General features: G+C 47.9%; 1 protein-coding gene across 1 annotated transcript in view; it reads right to left on the minus strand.

Annotated features, from left to right (window-relative positions):
- Positions 1-763: 763 nt before the first annotated feature.
- LOC140457086 (EH domain-containing protein 1) overlaps positions 764-14,464 on the minus strand; it is a 37,073-nt gene continuing 23,372 nt past the window's right edge. Inside the window, exons 4-5 of the mRNA XM_072551057.1 lie at positions 5,925-6,089; positions 764-2,957 (exon numbers count right to left, since the gene is read on the minus strand). Coding sequence (XP_072407158.1) covers positions 2,433-2,957; positions 5,925-6,089 — 690 coding nt within the window. The 3' untranslated portion in view covers positions 764-2,432. The remainder of the gene's footprint in view (positions 2,958-5,924; positions 6,090-14,464) is intronic.

Raw genomic sequence — 14,464 nt, forward strand, 5'->3', positions numbered from 1 at the left:
TCTTCTAGCTGCCTGCTATTTTAACATCCCACTGTGTTCCCTGGCCAGCATCTCAGGCTCGAGCAAAACTCAACAAGATGAAAGAACACCTCATTTTACACTTGGGGTTCCCTGCCACCTTCTGGACTCAATATGGAGTTCGAGAATTTTTAGGGTCTGAGCACCTCCAAGTTCTCATCCCAAACCCTGGCACCTACCACATGGACTGCAACCAACTCAGTGTCAGCCACTAATGCAACCAACCCCCCCCCACCCTCCTCAACTGGCAGCAAGTCATTGTCCCAGGCTGACCTGATCAAAGAAATTGAAGAAACTCAAGGGGTCTGGCTGTCCCTGTGGAGAGAAATCAACACTTCAGGTCGAGTGATTCTTTGTTGGCCCATTTCGCGGAGTTCCACCTACCTTTTATTCACTCCTATCCCCTCCCCGCCTGACCCCTTCAGCGTATATACCAACCTTTTCCAAACTATCTTCAGTTCAGAAGAAGTCACTGGAGTCAGTGTAAACTCTCCACAGATGCTGCCAGACCTCCAGTTTTGCCTGGAATTTGTTTTGACGCTGAGGTGCTCACCTTCTCAGGATTCCAGCTCTGATGTACAGCCCCTCGGCTGCTTCTCTCCTCAGAGCACCTCCCCTCAGTCACTCCAGTGAGCTTGGCCAGTCAACTGATCAGGCCTCTCCTCTGGGCCTGAACAATATCAGAAAAGCAGCATAACCCAAAAAACCCAAGCAGTGATAGGATAATTGGATTCCAATGTGCGTATTGGTTTCAAACTGAAATCTTTATTTGTACATCGATCCAACAATTCAACAGTATACAGTGGAGATGACAAGAGCTGCTGGGAGCCAATGACACAGAACACAAGACAACTGGAGGGAGGGAAGGTGGGTTGCCTCAGTTCCCAGGGTACGGCTATTCCCAGTCAGTCTCTGGATTGTACCCTTCCGCTAACCCACAGTCCATGAGCTGAACGCCAAGGGCCACAGGAACCACAAGGACTTGGGTGGGATGGTAAGGCAAGGGAGCTTAAACTATGGAGATTGCACACTGAGGGCCTGCTATCGTAATCCCCACACAGTTTGATTCCTTCCCGAGGTGCCCCGGAAAGGCAGAGCGAGGCGGGTAGACAGACTGTTAAGGAGGACAGAGTCAGAGGAACAGACCGACAGACAGCAGATGACAGCGAGAGACAGATACAAAGGGGAGGAGGAGGAACAGGCAAGACGTTGGGGAAGTAGTTATCCCCTCACATTCACCCACCGCCACTGGCTCCCCTACCCCTCCCCCACAAGGGTATGTGCAGAAAACTCTAGTACAGCCCGGAGGGGAATCAGCTCAAATGCTTTCATTAGCAGGACCTCTATGGCTACAGAGACTTGCCCCACCACAAATCAACCAGGGTCCGAAAGGAGCAGAGGACATTACTGGGTCTGCTTTGGGGTAGCTCGCTCTCCAGTCGGAGATGGTGTCATATTTGGGGGGGGGGGGGGGGGGGGGGTAACTGTACACTTCCACACAAGTTTACATCCCTGTGGGGAGGGGACTCCCACACCCTGCCATTAATCAATTCAGTAACACTACAGAGGGTTAAGACACACTTGGGAGCTCCACACTTTTGCCTGACTGACTGGATCCATCAAGGTGCAAAGCCCGACTGCACCCACCTCAAGAAAATACCACCCAGACCAGAGGCTGAGAGAAAGAGCACCTTTCTCTCAGCCCCACACATCCCTCCACAAGATCTGAAGTAGCAAATTGTGTTCCACTATTTTCCCCAACTCCCCACCCCCCCCCCAAACAAATCTGGAATTTAAAAGCCCCCAAAAAAGGTGCATATTTTTAAAAGATTGAGCATCCAATCAACTGCATTTTACAAAGTGTCTGAGGCCTTTGCCAATAATTTGTTTAAAAACAGAGTGAAGGTCTGTGATGAGCCAAGTGCCCCCCAGCATGCTAGAGTGTGGCTGTGGGTTGCTCTAAGCGGCACAGAGGGGTGGCTGTGCATCCAAAAGTGGGAGGGGGGGTGGGCAGTGATTTGCTGGGTGGGTACGACAGGATCTAAACCTCAAGGTGCCCACAAGAGCATGTCCACAATGGCTCCCAGAGGTTAGTGCGCCAACCTGAGCCTGGCCACAACATGCCTCTCCAGGTCACAAAGGCCTAGGCTCAACTTGTGAGCAAGTACAGAGCCACAAGGTGCACCTTTAGCCAAGTTTTAAAGGAATCAAAGCACCCGAGGGGTGGGATGTGAAATCAAAAAGAGACAAAGGTGTTCAAACTGGCCATTGACCACTTTGGTTAGCGCCCCACTGGATGTGGGAAGGTGAAGGGAGGAGGGTGTGGTGGTGGTGGTTGGGGAAGGGGGGGGGGGGGGGGGGAAAAAGAGAAGGAAAACAGGCTGAGGGGGCGGTGAGGGAGGACGGTAGGGAAGTCACTCATGTCTCCGCTTGGAGGGTGGAATCAAATGCTCAGGCAGTTCATTGGGCAGCTCGTGGCCTTCCAGCTTGACCTTGATGAGGTGGTTGGCCAGGGCGAACTCTTCATCATCCAGCATGCCGTCCTTGTCCACGTCAGCCAGCTTCCAGATCTTGCCCAGCACAGTGTTGGGCAGCTTGGACTTTACCATTTCTTTCTTGGCGCTGGCACCTGTCACCTTGCCATTGACCGGCGACAGGGTGTAGAAGATCTCATCGTACATGGGCTTGTCCCTGCCCACCACCCACTCCACCTCATCGATGCCCTCTCCTGCACCCTCACCGTAGCCAGCACCAAACGGCCCGTTCATTGTACCTTCAAAGGCACCACCATGGACAATCTGCTTGGGCATCTGTGCCTCCTCCTGACGTACCATGGTCATCAGGCGGGCAATGTCATTGGCCAGCATGTCATCAACCATGTCCAATAGTTTGGGTTTGAGGCTCTGGAACTTGGTGAAATCCATCGTCTGCAAGTGCTCCTGAGACAGACAAAAAGATCATGTTATGCAGATCCTCAGTGACTAACCTAACCAGCCACCTCTCACCACAGGAGGGGCACAGAAACCAGCCCAATCCAGGACACAGTCAGCTCTAATAGAGCCTCCACCCATCGCTGCATTGGAGATGACAGCAGATGCTGGAGGCTTGAAGTAAAAGCAAGGAGCTGGAGAAACTCAGTAGGCCCACCAGCATCTGCACAGAGAGAAAAACCCATTCATGTTAAAAGTCTGGTAGGACTTGTCCAGGATTTGGAAGTTTCTCTGCAGACCTGCTAAATTTCTCCAGCAGCTTTTTGATTTTTTTTTAAAGTGACACCATCTCATCTTAAAAAAGGTGGAAAACTAGACAGGAAACCCCACGTTCTCCCATTCTCTGCACAAGGACATTTCTCGTGAATTCCTGACTGGATTTCTTGGTGCCTGCCATGTATGGAGTGCTTGTAGCAATACCTTTCCCCTACACATTCCTGCAACACGGTCAGGTCTCAGTACAAAGCCCCCCCCACTTTAACTCTGGCCCAGAATTGAGGGCCTTGCTAACGAGGTGCAATTTTAAAAAATTCACTCAGGATAAAGATGTGCAACTCCAGTACTCAATGCCCTGACCAACGGCCAAGGTGATCACTTGACTCCGCTGCACAATTTTACTGTTCGTTTGAGAAGATTTGTCGTTCGGGTGCTCGTTGTGGTCCTGTTCGCCGAGCTGGGAATTTGTGTTAGACGTTTTGTCCCCTGTCTAGGTGACCTCCTCAGTGCTTGGGAGCCTCCTGTGAAGCGCTTCGGTGATGTTTACTCTGGCATTTATAGTGGTTTGTATCTGCTGCTCCCGGTTGTCAGTGGAATTCCTAGAGGTATGGCACTCATCCACAGATTCAATTAATAAACACATCGACCTGGACCCAATATACCGACCACTACAACGGACAGCTGGAACTGACAACCAGAAGCGGCAGATTCAAATCCCCTATATGCCGGAGGAAACAGCACAGAAGCGCTTCACAGGAGGCTCCCAAGCACTGAGGATGTCACCTAGACAGGGGACGAAACTTTTGCAAGACATATTCCCAGCTCGGCGAACAGAACCACAACAATTTTACTGTATTCAATTGCCACCATTAGGTCAGCAAGATTTGAACCTGGATCTGCAGAACATGAACTGGGTCTCTGGATTAATTGTCCCAATTTAATTAATTAGTTTCAATTAATCATCCAAATAATCTAGATTAATGGCCTGGATAATACCACTTCTGCATACTTCTATTGATTAAGAAAGAGTTTGGAGCACACAGTCCACCAATACACCTTTGTCATCCTCCTCAGTATTGGCCATCCCCAGTTTAGTGCCCTCCACAAATTCAGAAACTATTTCATGAAAAGGCTGAATCATTTGCTTAATGAGAGAAGACCAATTTCCACCTTTTAGAGTCAGAGATGGAAACAGACCCTTCGGTCCAACCCGTCCATGCTGACCAGATATCCCAACCCAATCTCGTCCCACCTGCCAGCACCCGGCCCATATCCCTCCAAACCCTTCCTATTCATATACCCATTCAGATGCCTTTTAAATGTTGTCATTGTACCAGCCTCCACCACATCCTCTGGCAGCTCATTCCATACACACACCACCCTCTGGGTGAAAAAGTTGCCCCTTAGGTCTCTTTTATATCTTTCCCCTCTCACCCTAAACCCTCTAGTTCAGGACTCCCTGACCCCAGGGAAAAGACTTTGCCTATTTACTCTGTCCATGCCCCTCAATTTTATAAACCTCTATAAGGTCACCCCTCAGCCTCCGACGCTCCAGGGAAAACAGCCCCAGCCTGTTCAGCCTCTCCCTGTAGCTCAAACCCTGCAATCCTGGCAACATCCTTGTAAACCTTTCCTGAACCCTTTCAAGTTTCACAACATCTTTCCGATAGGAAGGAGACCAGAACTGCATGCAACATTCCAACAGTGGCCTAACCTTTGAGACAGAATAACTCACACAGTGCAAGCTACCTTCAAGTGAAATTTTGCCTCTTGCACCCTGACCTCTCATGGGCAGACTTGCCGATTCATGCCTGAAGAGGAATGAGAGATTAGGCTTTGAGCACCCAGATGGATTGACATCACTGCATTACTTACTGGTCTTCGGAGGGTCGGTGTGGACTCAACAGGCCATTCAGCCTGTTTCCACACTGTTGGGATTCCATGATTTTTTACACCAACTCGGCTCCACTTGCCTGCCTGAACACCGTAACTCTTAATTCTTTTACTGTTCAAAAATCTCTGCCTTCAACGAGGTAACCTCAACTGCTTCACTGGGCAAGGAATTCCAGATTGACAACCCTTGGGGTGAAGTTCCTCAGCTCAGTCCGAAATCTGCTCCCCCTTATTTTGAGGCTAGCTCCAGTTTCACCGGCCAGTGGGAACAGCCTCTTAGCTATTCCCTTCATTCATGTTTTGAAAAGACTCTCCCCTTCTCCCCCTCTACCATTTTTTTCTACATTGAACTGAGTATAATCCCAGTCTGCTCAATCTACCATCAGTCTGAATCCTGATGAAGGGCTTTTGCCCGAAACGTCGATTCCCCTGCTCCTCGGATGCTGCCTGACCTGCTGTGCTTTTCCAGCACCACTCTGATCTGGATGGATTTCCAGCACCACTTTTGCTTCAGTCATAAGCCAACCCTCACCGGCAGAATAATCTCGTGACCTTTGTCTGCACCCCCTCCAGTGCCAGTACATCCTCTCTCTCAAGGAGAGAAACTGTACAATGAGCTTATGACCTTCCTGTAACCTAACTCCATAATTCCTGGCCATCTCCCTTCACCAATAACCTAAAAAGTGTAAAATCGCCAACTGTAGCTAAGCCTCAGTGTCAGGGATTGGGGGGGGGGGGTTCAGGGATGAAGCAGGCGTCAGCAGGCTGTGGTGTCAGGGCAGGAGGTTGAGAGAGAAGCTCACGTACCTGCATTTTCTTCAGGCTGGGAAAGTCACCCGGAGAGATCTGTTGCTCCCGTTCGATCTTCTGGTAGATATCTCCTAGGCTGTTGATGAGTTCCTTCTTCTTGTTCTCCTTGCCGAACACACTCGGCATCTCCTTCTTTAATGAGGAAATGATGTAGGCGTGAACCTGGGAGGAGGAGGAGGAGGAGAGAGTCACTGCTCGATGGATGCCTGTTTACATAACTGTGGCCACATCTGGGTGGCCTGTGGACTGGACAGGACTGAACAGTAGGCCAGTAACATAGGCAAGGGGTCCAGGAGGAGTCAGCATGGAATCGGAGCCAGCTCAGAGATTCAATCCTGCTCAGGTGTTCGATGGTAACTGAGGTGGCAACTTTGGGGTTTTCAACCTTAACTTGGGTTCAGTTTTGTTAGCTTTTATTACACCAAAAGTGGTATGTTGTTTGAGCTCTAGGGAGAGGCTGGGGCTGGAGTGTCACAGGCTGAGGGGTGACCTTTATAGAGATTTATAAAAAAGGAGGGGTTAGGGTAAATAGTCAAGTTTTTTTTCTCTAGGGTGGGTAGAGTTTAAAACTAGAGGGCATAGGTTTAAGGAGAGAGGCTAAAAGATTTAAAAAGGTCTGAGGGGCTAGGTCTTCATACCGAGTGCTGCGTGTATAAAGTGTGTAGGTTCGTACAATTCTATTGAAGGGATGCCTTTCAAATTGGATATTAATAGGAAGGGTTTAGAGGAATATCAGCCAAACTAGGCATGTCTGGTTCACGTGGACCAAAGGTTCTGCTTCCATGCTCTCCATCTTTACAACTGAGACAGCTCAGACTATGGAGAATTTGGTGCACTACAAAGGTAGGGCAGCAGAGGGAGCTTTACTCCAAGTAACCACATACCGTACTAGTCCAGGGAGTGTTCGATGGAGACAGAGGGACACTGGATCCAACCTCAGCTAAACTTAGTGTCCTCCGCTTTGGGGGAAGGACTGCAGTGAATACCTTCATTGCCAAGACTCTGTACAAATTCCCTCCCTAAATCTCCCCCACCTCTTTCAGATGTGAGAGACTGATCTGTGGCCATGCCTTTTCACTGCCTGTCCAAAAGGTTTCACCATCTGGCTCAGTCTCTCATCTTGGCTAAAGGAATTTATTTTAACAGTGATAAAGTTAACGGTGTTACAGAGCCTGATGCTGAGTCAGGAGGATTTCAGGAGAGATAACCCAGCATTTTAAAAAAAAACAGAGCAAGACTCGACAAGTTGAGAGAGAATAGCTGAGCCAGACTGAAACATGAGCCATGATGCAGTCAGCCTGCAGAGTCACTGACAGTAACTGCCTTAATCAGTGGGATTCAATGTCGTGTTTAAGGAAACGTTCAGTGTTCACAATAAAATCGGTGCTTTGAAGCAGGCTGAGGGGAGAAAGGAGTTACCTCAGATTAACCAGCGTGCAGACAGGGTTACAAACCAATGCAGCAGTCAGACAGCACACAGTTCTACTGAACTGGATATTCTCTCCCCTTGCCACCTCTGCAAAGCCCGACAGGGTATGGAAGGTTGGAGTGAAAAAATGCTGGGACTTGGCTTTCCCTACTGGAGGAAGGTTAAGAGATGACCTTATAGGAGGTTTGCAAAATCACAAAGGGTTTAGATAGTGTTAATGGCAGCTTTCTTTCCCCTTGGGTAGGGCACTTCAAGACTGGGAGCATACTTAAGGTGAGAAAAGAAACTTAAACCAACGAGGGCCAAATTGTTTTTGTAACAGATGGTGGTGTGGGGGGAATAAACTTCCAAAGTTTAGGATTACAACATTTAAAAGGACATTTGGATAAGTGCAAGGATAGGAAAGGTTTGGGGCTCAAGAAGTATATCAGCCATGATTGAATGGTGGAGCAGACTTGATGGGCTGAATGGCCTTATGGTCTGGAGGGATATGGGCCTGGAGCAGGCAGGCAGTTTGGGATTACATTCAGCATGGGCTGGTTGGACCAAAAAAGGTGGTGTTTCTGTGCATCAATACCAGACTGCTGCCTCTAGTCCAGTCAGATCAGTTGATCCACTTCCCCCACCACAGGCTTCCTGCTGCTCTACTGCAGCTAAACAAGCAGCCGCCTTTGTGACACATCAAATTAACAACCCGACAAAAAGCACAGTGCGTTAGTTAGCTGGCGATCCAAAACAAAACCAGGGCTTGGAGAAATAGAGCAGGAATTAGAGAGCTGAAACCTGCCAACCCTGAACAATGTGGTCTGCGCATTCACCTGAAGAGATGATCGTGGGGTAGGGACAGGGGCTTTTCTTTCCCAGAGAGAAAACAGTGCATCAGTGGGGCTTTCACAGTTAAACAGCTTCATGGCCACTTAGTTGATACCAACTTGCAAGTGACGGGTGAGATCAGAAATTGTGGCTGTGAATATCAAGGCTTCTAGATTTGTCATACAATCAATGTAACCATGACCTTAGTACAACTGCTGGACACAAGTATTTCCCATGGGTGCTGGGAAACAGGAATGGAAATAGTTGGAACCCGACATTCCGACCTCAAACTCCATTGCCCTGCAGCCCAGGTGGTTTACACTTTGAAGCCCAGAGGGTGGGCAAATTGAACACTGGCTGTACTTAAGATTAAGCATTTAAATGACTTAACATCGGGGGGGGGGGGGGGGGGGGGGGGGGGGGAAGGGGGGAAACCACCCTGTTACAGACTGAACAGCTCTCACAAAGTGGGAACGACCAACCGTGACTTAATGGCTATGTATTGGGAAAGCTGTGCACGACATGCTGAGTTTCATAAGGTGATTCAAAGACTTGGACAGGGCTGGAGCATAGGTTTAAGGTGGTTGGGGGGGGTATGTACGGAATGAGATGCCAGTGTTGTTCAACATTTAAAAAAAAGTATTTGGATGGGGACATAAATAGGAAAGGTTTAAGAGGGATACCAGCCAAAGGCTGGGAAACAGGACTAGACTAATTTAGGATCTCTGGTCAGCATGGATGATTTGGGCTGAAGGGTCTCTGTGCTGTACAATGCTCTACAGTCTTGTAGCACCTTTAAGCCAGCTAACTCCCTATGTTAAAGCTGTAAGAATCAATATCAAATTAGAGGACAGGCATAAAGCTGGATCTCAATTTTTTTTTAAAAAAGGTGGTTTGTGGGAGAAGACTGCACACAGAGACACAGAGTTAACAGCCAGCAGGAGCAGAGAGAGGGGGGGGGACTGGCTCTCTAATAGAAAAGATAGTCAGATAAGGCAGGCCATGTCCAGGGTGCACCCTCTAAGCAACACCAGAGTGATCAGTGCTGGGATCATAATGACTGTCATTAGTGACTGAAGTCTGCAGAGAGGGATGGAGGTAGATACAGTGAGTGGGCAAAGAAAATATGGAAATTGGAACAGAACATGGGAAAATATGAGGCCCACGAATCACAGTTAGCATCCAGGTTCAGCAGGTTATGGGCAAGGACAAATGGAACGTTGGCCTTTTCTCTTGGCAATAAAGGGAAGATACTAGATGGAGTTTTTGGTAAAACTACACAAAGCATTAGTCAGACCCCAGCTGGAATACTGTGAACAAACATTTGTACCGACAGCAACTCAACAGGTACCTCCAAGGGCAACAGGGGATGGGAAACAGATGCTGACCCAGCCTTCACCCCTCCCAAGCAACTACCAAAGCAAAGGTTTCAGTCCCCTTACCCAAGTGAATATATACTGATATTGGAGACAGTCCATGGCTGGTACACTCAGTCCGCAGTACAAAGGAATAGTTGAGTAAGATTAGTTTGGGCCTGTACTCACTGGAATTGAGGAGAGGCCACCTAACTGCAACAAAGACGCTTACAGACCTTGACAAGGTGGATGAGAGTAGGCTGGATCAGCCATTGAACAGCAGAGCAAACCGGATGGGCTGAATGGCCAACTTTGCTCCTATGTCTAATCCTGCAGTGAGGATGATCACTTATTCTGGGACAAAGATGGACAGCCTACAGGGTTCAGAGCCATCTCAACAGCTCATCCCCTTCCCCCCGCCCACCTCGAGTAAAATCGTTCCCCACACTCTGGGCAGGGCTGACTCAATACACTGCAGACAAAAGCAGCAGTCTTTTCCAATACTGTTGGTCATCCACCCCCACCCCAAACAGCTTCTCAAGGCTACACATCATGATACAGGACAGAAACACGTGTCAGATTCAGGAACAAACAGTACTGGGGACAGAATGGAATGGACACTCAATTCTCTGCTCACAGGTTCAGAAGTGTCACCGCTGGTACAGACCTTCCAACCACACGGAACCATTATTAACCGGAGGCCTGGTTTAAGGGGAGACAGAGACAGGCATTTAAAGTCAAGGAAGAGGCCAAATTCAGGTTGGTGCTCAGTCCCTCCCTGTACTGGTGGGCTTTCAAACCCACCTGTCAGGAGAAATCTTTAAACAGAGCACACTCGCTATCTCGCGGCTTGCACTCGGGAAATAAACCCCACAACTGAGGGGGCTGGGGAAAGTTTTAGGAGTTTTTAAAAAAAAAATTTAAAAGAATTCACATTGCGTGCAGGAATTCCCAAGTTGACAGCAGTGCCTGCATTAAATTTTGAACATTGATTACAGAGCTATGGAAAGGTGGCGGCTGAAGATGCTGTTGGATTGAGAAGAGTATGAGAGAACGGAGTTCAGTGCAATGTTAGCCTTCCTCAGGAGAATCAGCACTCCACAAGACACTGCAGGGTAACTGGAAGACAGACCCAAAGTAGCTTTCAAAAGCTGTCTGACATCAGGTAGAGGGATCCCAGCGTTGACAAGTTCTGTAATTCTGGGTCACATTCAGGAAATATATCGCAAGAGATCTTGTAAGTTACGGCATTGCACAATGCCTCATGATTCAGATCACGTATGTCAGCAAGGGTTTTGTAAGGTTAAGAGGAACAGAGCACGGTTTGGGGTGGGGGGGGGGGGGGGGGGGGGGAGGAGAGAGAGAAGAGGGGGGAGGGGGTGGGTGGTGGGTGGAGGATTTTATCCTACATTTTCTCCAGACTACAGAAAGACATGATAGAAGACAGGGCTAACAGATTATATCAGAATGCAAGTAGTGTAAGGAATAAGGTAAGCAAGCCAAAACTGGCAGGAACAGTGGGGTGGACACCAGAGTTTTTTTTTGAGAAGGTGACCAAGCATGTGAATGAGGGTAGGGCAGTTGATGTGGTATACATGGACTTCATTAAAGCCTAAGGTTCCACATGGTAGGCTGTTGGAGAAAATGCAGAGGCATGGGATGGAGGGTGATTTAGCGGTTTGGATTAGAAAGTAACTTTCTGAAAGGTGGCAGCGAGTGGTGGTTGATGGAAAATACTCAGCCTGGAGTCCGCTTATAGGGGTGTGCCACAAGGATCTGTTTTGGGACCACTGCTGTTTGTCATTTTTATAAATGACTTAGACACAGGCATAGGTGGATGGATTAGTAAGTTTGCAGGTGACATTAAAGTCGGTGGAGTAGTGGACAGTGTGGAAGAATGCTACAAGTTGCATGGGGGCTTGGATAAACTGCAGAATTGGGCTAAGGGGTGGCAAATTGAGTTCAATGCAGCTAAAATGTGAGGTGATGCACTTTGGGAAGAATAACAGGAAGGCGGAGTACTAGGTCAATGGAAAGATTCTTCGTCGTTTATACAGAGGGATCTTGGAGTCCATGTACATAGATCCCTGAAAGTTACCACCCAGATGGATAGTGCTGTTAAGACAGCATACACTGTTAGGTTTCATTTGGAGAGGGATTGAGTTCCAGAGCCACAATATCATGCTGCAACTGTACAAAACACTGGTGCGGCCACACTTTGAATAGTGCGTACAGTTCTAGTCGCCATATTTCAGGAAGGATGTGGAAGCATTGGAAAAGGTGCAGAGGAGATTTACCAGGATGTTGCCTGGTCTGGAGGGAAGGTCTTATGAGGAAAGGCTGAGGGACTTGAACCTGTTCTCATTGGCAAGGAGGCTAAGAGGGGATTTGATAGAGACATACAAGATGGTAAGATTAGATAGGGTCGACAGTGAAAGTCTTTTTCCTCGGATGATGATGCCAGCTTGTACAAAGAGGCATAACTACAAATTGCAGGGTGATAGATTGAAGACAGAGGTCAGAGGCAGGTTCTTACTGCAGAGTGGCAAGAGGGTGGAATGCTTAATGTAGTTAACTCAGCTGCATTAGGGAGATTTAAACAATCCTTAGATAAGCACATGGATGATGGGATAGTGTAGGGGGACGAGCTGAGAATAGTTCAGAAGTTGGTGCAACATCGAGGGCCTGTTCTGTGCTGTATTGTTCCATGTTCTAAAGAGGTCAGGGTTGGGAGCTGAATACACGTCCTATTGAAAAGGTATGCAGGTGGGCAGAGGTAGGGGTGCCTTATTGTAAGGAACAAAATTAAAATTAATACCTATAGTAAGAAACGAAGTAGGGTCAGATGGTGCAGAATGCGGGTGGAGAGTGTTAAGGAAGTGCAGAGGTTAAAAAAAACAATAGCTGGAGTCACGTGTAGGCCCCCAAACAGTAATCAGGAGCTGGGGTGCAAGATACACCACAATATGTAGGAAAGGCAAAGTTAGTGATCATGGGGACTTCAATATGCAGGTGGACTGGGGAAAATCGAATTGGTAGTGGATTGCAAAAGGAATTATGAAACGGCTTTTTGGAGCAGCTTAGAGCCCAAGGAACAGGCAATATTGGATTTAGTGTTGTTATACAATGAAGCAGACTTGGCAAGGAAGCTCAAGGTGAAGGGACCCTTAGGAGGCAGTGATCTAATGACTGAATTCTCTCTGCAATTTGACAGACAGAAGATAGAATCAGAGATAATGGTATTACAGCTGAATAAAGGCAACTACACAGGCATGAGGGAGGAGCTGGGTAGAATTGGCTAAGAGGGCAGCCTAGCAGGAAAGACAGTGGAATAGCAATGGCAAGAGTTTCTGGGAATAATTCAGGAGACATTCATCCAGGGGTAAAAGCAGCTTAGTGCAGGAAGGATGAAGCAACAAATGGCTGACTAGGGAAGTCAGGGATAGCAACAAAGCAAAAAAGAAAGCATATACTGTGGCGAAGGGCAGTGGGAAACTAGAGGATTGGGAAGCTTACAAAGACCAACAGAGGACAGAAGAAAAAAGTTAAATGAGGGTAAGTTAGCGAGTAATAAGATTAGCTAGTTTCTTTAGATATATAAAGGGCAAGAGGGGACATTGGGTCCACTGGAAAACGAATGAAGAGATACTAGTGGGGAACAAGGAAACTGCTGAGGAACTCAATTACTTCACATCAGACTTCAGTGGAAAACATGATTAACATCCCAAAAATTCAACAGAGGGGGCAGAGCTGAGTAAGGTGGCCATCACAAAAGGAGGAGGTGCTAGAAAAACTGAAAGGCCTGAGGATGGGTAAACCCCCTGGACCAGGTGGACTACACCCCCAGAGTTCTAAGGGAGACAGCTGAAGAGAAAGCGACGGCACATCAATGGCCATTCTTTCAGGAATCACTAGAATCCGGGAATCCCAGAGAACTGGAAAATCACAAATGTGACACCCCAGCTTAAAAATGGAGCAAGACACAGAGGGGAACATGACAGAATGATTAACCAAATCTCAGTCATGGGCAAGATCCCAGAATCCAAGGATCCATGGTAAAATAAGGCACAGTCAGCACAGTTTCAGCAAGGGGAGGTCATGCCTAACAAATCTGCTCGAGTTCTTTGAGGAAGTAAGGAGCAGGTTTGACCAGAGTCAATGGATGTTATCTACTTGGACTTCAAGGCAGCCTGTGAGAAGGTGCTGCACAGGAGGCTACCGAATAAGATAAGGGCCCCATGGTGTTAGAGACCAGGTGATAGCATGGATAGAAACTTGGCTGTCTGGAAGAAAACAGAGGGTGGGGATAAAAGATGGCAGCCGGTGACAAGTGTGTTCTGCAAGGCTCAGTGTTGGGGCCACAACTTTTCACCTTTGGACCACATTTGGAGGATTGTGCGCTGTTTTGGGCCCCATATCTTAGGATTGATGTTCAGAGGAGGTTCACCAGAATGGTCCTTGAAATGAACTGCTTAACATACAAGGATGATGTTGAGGACTCTGGGTCTATACTTGGAGTTTAGAAGGGTAGACAAGGGGGTCTCATTGAAACTGGAGAATACTGAATGGCTGACAGTAGATACTGGGAAGGTGTTCCACTGGTAGGAGAGCTTAGGAACTGAGTGCACAGCCTTAGAGTAAGGAAGACCTTTTCGAACAAAGAGAAGAATCCTCTTGAGGCTATGGTGAATCTATGGAATTCACTGCCACAGAAGGCCGAGGAGGCCAGGTCATTGAGTCTGTTTAGGATAGAGATAGATAGGTTCTTGAGTATCAACAGGATCAAAGGTTTGGGGGGGAAAGCAGGACGATGGGGTTAGAAACTTATCAGGCATGACTGAACAGCAAGGCAGACTCAAAGGGTTAAATGGCGTAATTTCTGTTCCTGTGCCTTATTGCCTCAGTCTCCCTGCCCAGGCAGTAACAATCTCAAGAGAAGG

This window comes from Chiloscyllium punctatum, chromosome 31 (genome assembly GCF_047496795.1).
Source record: "Chiloscyllium punctatum isolate Juve2018m chromosome 31, sChiPun1.3, whole genome shotgun sequence".
Classification (NCBI taxonomy): Eukaryota; Metazoa; Chordata; class Chondrichthyes; order Orectolobiformes; family Hemiscylliidae; genus Chiloscyllium; species Chiloscyllium punctatum.